Here is an 8,745-nt window from a genome sequence, read left to right on the forward strand (position 1 = left end):
GGTTAAGCGAGCAAGAGACATGGTTTTATGGTTTCACTTGTTGTTCCTTGGCGGCTCTTGAATAGCAATCGCTTGGAAACGTTGTCGCGTGCCGCCGGCAATTAATGCGTCTGCATGATGGATTTCGTGTATCTGCTTATGGACCTTCAATTTCATATCGTGCATCCCGTATAAAAGAATTCATAATTTATTCATTAACATTTAAATGGCAATGATCGGATTCATTTGCGCTGAAGCCCTCCGCCGGGTCGGCGCAGGTTGCTGGTTAAAGCGGCAACCTTTGCCGCTCCCTTCTTCACCTCGTCGATGGCATAGAGCATGCGCTGGGGCTCCCTGAGGAACCATATCCATAGAAGCATTTTGTAGCGCCAGAACTTGTCTCTCTCCTGAAATCAAGAAATCAGCGATATTTAGACGTTGGGACTACCCAACTTACCATGCGCCCCACGATGTTCTCCTGAAATTCAGTTCGCAGATGTCGTGCTTTCTCATCGAGACGAGTCTGTTCCTGAGTAACACTGTATATTGCATACAAATAGCGAACATTATCTAACATGGGCTGCTCCAGGGGGGAATCATAGACGTAGGGGCTTAGGGTTTGCTCCAGACGTTTGCTAGAAATGAATAGTACGTGACTACCATCCACGAGAATTTTTCATTTACTCACAGTTCCGACAGCTGATCATGGGCGGTGACAGAGGACTTTCTGTTAAGCATGCTCTGAAAAGCGTACGAAAGTAGACGGCCAAACTTTTCATACTCATAGAGACAACTCTTGGCCTCGCTAGCCTGAATATTGTGGCCAAGATGTGCCGCAAGCTGGCTGGCAATCTCCTGCAAGAATTGGGAACAGATGCCTTGGTGACTGGTGTTGATGGAGCACATAGTCTGAACTCGTTGCCAGGTAGCCTGGGCCTGATTACACAGTGCCTCGGAGAAATTATCCAGAGAATTGCGCTTCTTCTCCAAGTCCAACTGGATGATGATCCAAACCAGCTCCGCATTGGACAAGGCATCTGATATGATTTTGGTCAGTTGCTGGTCGCTTTCACGCCGTCGCAGGGCCCGCTGCAACTTTTCTTTGGTGTTTTCATACAGGACCAGCTCGATGCGCTGTTCGGTGTGTTGCTGGACGAGGCTGGTCACATCGTTCATGAGTGTGTCGTGGATATTTTTCAAATGATGTTCGTTGAGTAACTGCAACTCATGCGTTTCCCGTATCATATCTGCTACGCTCAGGCAATGGATCTGGCCAAGATCCAGGTGGTCTATAATGGCCTGAGTTGCCTTGGCCTTAGCCTTCTTCTTGATGAAGGCGAGGGCATAATACTGGATGCTGCAAGGAAGGAAATCGTTAATTTATGACATCTATCATTACAGTCCTTACTGACCCCCTCTCGAGGCTCTCTAACTTTTCCTTCTCATGCAGGATATTCACTTCAGCAGTGCTGAACTCGTTATTCTTCTGGATTTTGAAGTTCTCCTTAATATAGAGCGTAAAATACTGCATGAAGGAGTCGCATTTGAGGAAGTAATGCTCCAGCGGCAGCTGGTGCATAAAGAGCTGTGGCATCGGCTCTGATATGAACGCCTTCTTGGCCTCGCTGCTCAGCTTGCAGTTTTCACTCTGCAGCTCTTCCAGCTGCTTGGCCTTTTCTTGGCAGTCGCTTAACAGAATCTTTTCCGTGTTTTGCAGTGCAGAAGCGGCACATTCCAACTCGATAAGGTTATTATTTATAGTTTGTTTGGTGTTTCTGCAAAGATTAACCATGTAGAATTAATAGGACAGCATTTCTGCGACATTGGGTCACTAACGCCATATTCTCAATTAGTGAGGCATAGTCGGCTGATGCCTCTTGAATTGCTGCCCCCACCGCACTCAGAGCATCCACATCCTGCTGCGTATGGGTGAGCAGACCAGGGTTTTCCGCTTCGATCTCCTGCTGCTTAAGTTGGAGCTCCGACCCTGTTAGCCAGTTCGCGCGATGCTGCATTTCATCGCGCTCCAGAACCTCCTGCTCAGTAAGGATGTTGGAGTCCGTAATACTCACAGACAGGTACTTAAAGAACTTCTCCAGTTTTTCGTCGTAGAGAAGCCATTGATTGGAGCTGTCGATCCCCAGTTTCTTGAAAAGGTCACAGTTCTAAAAAGTATGACTTTAATCGAACTGCATAGTCAACAATAAAAGTCCGATTTTGACTTACGCTAAGAATGTCTCCCATTGTAGCCTGTAGCCCCTTCTATGAACGTTCAAACAAATAAGTATTCAGACAAAAACAAAAAAAATTAAAAAATTCGCGCGTATTCGCAAGCAAGTGAAGTCAAACTAGGGATGAGCGATAAGAAAATATACAACTCTGCCACTATGCTGCAACTACAGATATATGAAATAGTGGGAATTGGAGCACAGCTTGGAATTTTGTGCTTGTACAAAAATAACTCTGTTTAAAGAAAATTAGGTTTTATTTTAATTATCTATTGCTTTTTTTTATTATGCAGCCCTGTATCGATAGTGACATCGATTGTTCTTCCAGCTCTAGTGGGACGCGTTAAGCAGACTTTCTGGCAACCTTACATTGAATGACAAGTAAATTTCTTGTGTTCAATTTTGCAAGTAAACTCGTAAATTTCTAGAAACTGACAATGGTAAGTAACTGCCACACGCAGCCGGTTGTGCATCATTCATGTGCATTTGACTTGTTAAAATGCGGGTATCTTGAGCTTACACTCACATACATATTCGTCTTTTTAGGCGCGCCGCTATGATTCCCGCACCACGATTTTCTCGCCGGAGGGCCGCCTCTACCAGGTCGAATACGCAATGGAGGCCATCTCCCATGCCGGCACTTGTCTCGGCATACTGGCCGAAGATGGCATTTTGCTAGCCGCTGAATGCCGTAGCACCAACAAATTGCTGGACAGTGCCATACCATCGGAGAAGATCTATCGTCTGAACGAGTGAGTGGCATTTGTCTATATCTATAAACAGTATTGAAAATGACTGACTAACAGGAACATGGTTTGCTCTGTGGCCGGTATCACATCCGATGCCAATGTGCTGACCGCCGAGCTGCGTTTGATAGCCCAACGCTACCAATTCAGCTATGGAGAGGTGATTCCATGCGAGCAGCTGGTGTCCCACTTGTGCGACATCAAGCAAGCTTACACTCAGTACGGCGGCAAACGTCCCTTTGGCGTTTCTCTTCTCTACATGGGCTGGGACAATAAGTACGGCTATCAGCTGTACCAGTCTGATCCCAGCGGCAACTACGGTGGCTGGAAGGCTACTTGCATTGGCAATAACTTCGGCGCTGCCATATCCATGCTGAAACAGGAACTGGCCGACAAACCATCCATTAAGCTAGAGGAGGCGAAAGATCTGGCCGTAAAGGTGCTAAGCATGACTCTGGACACCACTAAGCTGACTCCAGAGAAGGTGGAGATGGCCACCCTGCAGCGTGTCAATAATACCACCGTCTACAGTGTGCTGGATAAGCCCGATGTGGAGAAGCTGATCGAAAAGTACAATAAACTGCAGGCCGAAACCGAAGCCGCCAAGAAGGAGAAGCAGGCCAAACAACCCAAGTCTTAGGTAGACTGGTAGACAGCTACATACATACTATACCCAAATTACTTTAGGGCGATCCTTATTTTGTATTTGAAGAACGTGAAATAAAATTTCAAAACTGAATGCGGTCATGGTGATCATAAATATATGATGTGATATGCGTGCATGTTTTTGTAGGATTTATCAAAGGAGCTAAACTGCTTTTCTCATGTACAAAATCTACCACAAGCCGAGATTGGGCTAATTTTCTGAACATTTTCTGACTAGAAAAACTGTGGTGAAGAATCATCATTCTGACTATGACTAAAAACAAAAAGGGAGATTTTGCTTATTTAAATAGGTTTTCAGATCAAAGTTAATGATATTAACATATATGTCAATTGGGTAAAAAAGTATTCAATTTCAATACGTTTAGGCATAAATTTAGAAAGGACCAGACCATAAGAACTGCATCCGCTAATATTGCGATTATATGTACATATGTATATTCCATTCGATTCGGAATAATTGTGACAGTTGGTTAATGTTAGGCACCCATCCGTACGGTTGACTCAGGGGGAAGCGGAATACGGCTGAGCCTTGGTTTTGTTTCATATTTTCAGGTAAATCGCAAGTGTTGCACAAATTTTTTTAAATATTTACTATAAAAGGCAGTTTCCGTCGTAGAATCTTTTATTGAGTTGGAAGAAGTCTTGTCTGGCTGGTCCGTTCCGTAATCATGATTCTCATAAAGTGCATCCTCCTTATGGTCGTCTTTGCCGTCGTAAATACTTTGATTGCTTACAGGGATGCCGGGCTTTGGTATTGGATCCCTCCCAAAACAATCATAAGGCACGATGGAGGATATTATAGAAATAAAACATACAGTTACATTATCCCTGGACGGTGGGAAAGAAACAAAACCCATTGCGCACTTGTGGATGAGGACAATATTACTGTAGCCCTTGGGTATAGTAAGAAGTCAAAAGATTATTGTGGCATTTATTCGTGCGTATGGCATATAGGAAAAACACATGGCCACCTTATCTAGTAAGTAAGCCCCCGAATTATACTTCCGGTTCCTAGCTTACTGAAAAATTCCATTCCTCTCCTTCCTTCATTCTAGCTGCCAACAGCCAGCCACTTTCGCCGAGTGCGAGACGAATGGTATAAACACGGTACTGGAGTATCCGGAATGTTGTTGGAAATGCGTAGAATATAAAGATTGTTAGCTCTGAGGGGCTGAAATTTTCATATTCGTGCAGATCGATCCTATCGAAAATTATCTGACAAAGTGAAAGAAATTTAGTTGGCTAAAATGCAGATACAAATAAAAACGAAATAATTGTTACGTTGGATTAGTATGCCTTATATTTTTACTTACTTTGCTGTTAGTTTATGGCTAATGTTGCCTGAATGAATCTGATTCCATAGAGAAACGAATAAAATCAATTTCACTTAGTTAAGCAAATAACTCAATTGCTTGTTTCGTGGATGGAGAAAAGAACCCAGGCGAAAAGCCTTATTAAAAAAATATACATTTTTTTTTATTTAGCAAAAATCTAGCAAACCTTTTCCTGGTAAATACGAACTAAAAAAAAATTGATCCAAATCGACCCATGAAACATGACCCATAGGTACATTTTTCACTCCATTTTTATACATATAGAAGTTATAAGATTATCACGAAATAACGAGCATACAGAGAATTTAACACAATTTCAAAGATAGAAAACCGCGAGAAAAGCGTACCAAGATTGATCTTAGTAAACTGTTTTACACGGATGTAATCTATGGATCAGAGGTCTGGCATTTACGTTTTTTTTTTTTCTTTGCGGATTGTTAAACTATTATCCGTCCTGACGCTTTGGATATTGGGGCATACGGTATTCCATTTCTTGATAGGCCTTAAGTGTGCAATCAAGATGTTCAAGGACCGTGGTCTTCCTTTTTTTGCCAATGCTGTGGCATTCTTCGTCGTTAGCGGCGTCCCTTGCTTCTAAGCTAATCCGTCTGAATTCGAAGGGCTTCTCGTAGACATGGCGTGCCACCCATTTCCAGGACGTCTTTTGGATCCATCGGAAATGGTAAGAATAATACAGGGTCGACTTAGTGTTGCACACGCTGACAAGCTTGGCATCATCGGGATAGTAATCAACGCGTGGCGACGATGCCAGATGAATTCGGGGCATTCTACTGAAATGGGCGACAGCAAGACGAGTGTCGTGCCACACATCGCCATAGGTTACAGCCCAGGGGTTATCCATTCGCCTGGCCAAGTTGCCCATCATATTGCGCGCTAATGGTATGGTGAGTTCTTTTGGTCTTCTTTTAGTCGTTACCTCTTTCCCGGCACGAAAGGAAAGATCTTCTATGGGGCGCTGTTTGCCATCGCTCCTTCCCTCCTTGTCGCTTTCCTCATTTTTTCGGGAAGGATGCACTATCGGTGGTTTTTCTTCCTTCATTTGCTGGGAGGATTTACGGGGCAGGCCAGTAGGCAGGCTCAAGCTGGACCCCGATCCCGATTTCCGTGTCTCTACATGGTCCTTGTTATTCTCGGTTTTATTTGGCCCCTGAAACTCAACGTGAGGCTCCTTGAGTGACTCGTGTGTGAGTCGAGAGTACTGCGAACGATGGGTCGGCGCAGCTTCTGGTAGGCTTGGAAAGATCTCCTTGGACAGATCATCTATAGGTCGCTGTTTCTTCCGGCTCCTTACCCGCTTGTCACTGTTCTGGGTATTTTTTCGGGGAGAATGCACTATCGGTGGTTTTTCTTCCTTCATTTGCTGGGAGGATTTACGGGGCAGGCCAGTAGGCAGGCTCAAGCTGGACCCCGATCCCGATTTCCGTGTCTCTACATGGTCCTTGTTATTCTCGGTTTTATTTGGCCCCTGAAACTCAACGTGAGGCTCCTTGAGTGACTCGTGTGTGAGTCGAGAGTACTGCGAACGATGGGTCGGCGCAGCTTCTGGTAGGCTTGGAAAGATCTCCTTGGACAGATCATCTACAGGTCGCTGTTTCTTCCGGCTCCTTACCCGCTTGTCACTGTTCTGGTTCTTTTTTCGGTGAGAATGCACTATCGGTGGGTGCACTTGCTGGGAGGAGTTATGGGGCAAGCCAGTAGGCAGGCCCAAGCTGGACCCCGATCCCGATCTCCGCGTCCCTACATGGTCCTTGTTATTCTCGGTTTTATTTGGCCCCTGAAACTCAAGGTGAGGCTCCTTGAGTGACTCGTGAGTGAGTCGAGAAAACTGTGAACGATGGGCCGGCGCGGCTTCTGGTAGGCTTGGAAAGATCTCCTTGGAAAGATCTTCTACAGGTCGCTGTTTCTTCCGGCTCCTTACCCGCTTGTCACTGTTCTGGTTCTTTTTTCGGTGAGAATGCACTATCGGTGGGTTTTTTTTCCTCACTTGCTGGGAGGATTTATGGCGCAGGCCAGTGGGCAGGCCCATGCTGATCCCAGATCCCGATTTCCGTGTCTCCACACGGTCCGTGTTATCATCGGTTTTATTTGACCCCTCAAACTCAACCTGAGGCTCCTTGAGTGACTCGTGAAAGTCTCGAGAGTACTGCGAACGATGGGCCGGCGCTGCTTCTGGTAGGCTTGGAAATATCTGCTTGGAAACATCTTCTATAGGTCGCTTTTTGTCCCGGCTCCTTACCCGCTTGTCACTGTCCTGGTTCTTTTTTCGGGGAGAATGCACTATCGGTGGGATTTTTATCCTCACTTGCTGGGAGGCCTTACTGCTCAGGCTAGTAAGCAGTCCTAAGCTGGACCGAGATCCAGATCCGGTTCTATTTGTCCACTGAAACTCAACGTCAGGCTCCTTAAGTGACTCTTGTGCGCCTTGAGAATGCGGCGCCAGATGCTGGACCGGTGCTGCTTGTGACGCATTTTGACGGATAATCTGGGATTGTGTTGATTTGCGCAGTGTTTCATGGAGAAATGAAAAGAGCAACCCCCTGTACTTACCAAGAACAGGAGGCACAACATGCAGAAATGCACACAGGAAAATCGTATCGGCCACATTGATGATTAACGGGAAGTTTTAAACGAATTTAGTATTTCACTTTTGATTTAAAATAATAATAAAATATATCTACTAATTCGAGTCCATACTAATATATGTATGGTATGGTATGAAGTAAATGGAGGGGCATGCTGAGAAACGTTACAAATGAGTCGATTTTTTATTTTTTACAACGAGGCCAAGTGGCCACACATAGATAATTTGCATTAATTATATGCATTTCACCAGTTGAGTAACAGTGGAGGAGCACCAGAGCAGTCATTGAAAACTCATCCAAGAAATATGTTTCATTTCACGCGTTCTACCAAGAGCAATTTATATACATACGCATATGTACGTACACATGTCTATAGTTATGAAGGAATTACTGTTGCGGCGGGCTGTGGGTAAAAGTATTTGTATTCGTCGGAAGTGTACGAATTATATATAGTAAATGCCATAAGAACAGGTTCATTTGTTCCATTCGATTCTTTATAATTTTGGCAGTTAGCAGCAGCCAAACTTTAATTTTCATGGGAACCGCAAGTGCACTCCCATACAGCAGAATTTTTCTTTTTTTTTTATATATAAAGCAGCGGTAGCTTTAGGCCGTTCATTCAGTTAGAGAGTGTTTTGCCGACTTGTCTTCCCTGCCTGCAATGAATTTCCTGAAAATTATCTTCGTTATTATGTTGGTCGTATCCGGTGCAAATGCTGCGACTTATTACTTCACGAGGACAAAGCTGCTTCCAAATGGTACGAATAGTAGAACTATATGTGATATTAGGGAACTTCATGAAACAGGTGCTCTTGATTATGTAAACATTGGATGGCAAATGCAATCAAGCCGAGTGTGTGGATTACACTCCTGTTTTTTTTTTAATAAGCACCATCCAGCAGCTTCTGATTTTTTGTAGTAAGTACAATTGAGAGTATATCAGGTTCATTGTGTTAATTTAATTTATCAATTTCAGCTGCCAACACCCAGCTCTTTTTGCAGAGTGTGAGACTTATGGAGTAGACACAACAGTAGATTGGCCCGAATGCTGTTGGAAGTGTGTCGATTTTAAAAAATGTTAGCTCTGAAGTTTCGATTATCAGTTCATGTTACAATTATGTATGCAAACATGCGAAATAAATATTTTATTACTCTGAATCCATGTCGAATCCTAATTACTGATTGAAGA

The 8,745-nt window shown here is 44.1% G+C and overlaps 3 protein-coding genes and 1 long non-coding RNA gene across 4 annotated transcripts; 2 read left to right on the plus strand and 2 right to left on the minus strand.

Moving 5' to 3' along the window:
* Positions 1-171: 171 nt before the first annotated feature.
* LOC6600832 (augmin complex subunit dgt3) lies at positions 172-2,275 on the minus strand. The gene is made up of 6 exons (XM_002025890.2): positions 2,206-2,275; positions 1,816-2,144; positions 1,392-1,754; positions 668-1,336; positions 437-614; positions 172-386 (listed from the first exon to the last, which is right to left on the minus strand). Exons 1-6 carry the CDS (start codon positions 2,221-2,223, stop codon positions 222-224), a joined length of 1,722 nt encoding a protein of 573 aa, XP_002025926.1. The 5' UTR covers positions 2,224-2,275; the 3' UTR covers positions 172-221.
* A 296-nt stretch (positions 2,276-2,571) lies between these two features.
* Positions 2,572-3,717, plus strand: LOC6600916 (proteasome subunit alpha type-4). The gene is made up of 3 exons (XM_002025889.2): positions 2,572-2,647; positions 2,754-2,959; positions 3,014-3,717. The coding sequence occupies exons 1-3, from the start codon at positions 2,645-2,647 to the stop codon at positions 3,591-3,593; spliced, it is 789 nt and encodes a 262-aa protein (XP_002025925.1). The 5' UTR covers positions 2,572-2,644; the 3' UTR covers positions 3,594-3,717.
* A 1,510-nt stretch (positions 3,718-5,227) lies between these two features.
* On the minus strand, positions 5,228-7,569 carry LOC6600915. The gene is made up of 2 exons (XM_002025888.2): positions 7,522-7,569; positions 5,228-7,456 (listed from the first exon to the last, which is right to left on the minus strand). Exons 1-2 carry the CDS (start codon positions 7,540-7,542, stop codon positions 5,399-5,401), a joined length of 2,079 nt encoding a protein of 692 aa, XP_002025924.1. The 5' UTR covers positions 7,543-7,569; the 3' UTR covers positions 5,228-5,398.
* A 638-nt stretch (positions 7,570-8,207) lies between these two features.
* On the plus strand, positions 8,208-8,714 carry LOC113565175. Its single transcript, XR_003408495.1, has 2 exons — positions 8,208-8,474; positions 8,533-8,714. It is a non-coding gene; the product is annotated as an uncharacterized LOC113565175 (long non-coding RNA).
* Positions 8,715-8,745: the final 31 nt, after the last annotated feature.

This window comes from Drosophila persimilis, unplaced genomic scaffold (assembly GCF_003286085.1).
Source record: "Drosophila persimilis strain 14011-0111.01,24,50 unplaced genomic scaffold, DperRS2 tig00000002-arrow-pilon, whole genome shotgun sequence".
NCBI lineage: Eukaryota > Metazoa > Arthropoda > Insecta > Diptera > Drosophilidae > Drosophila > Drosophila persimilis.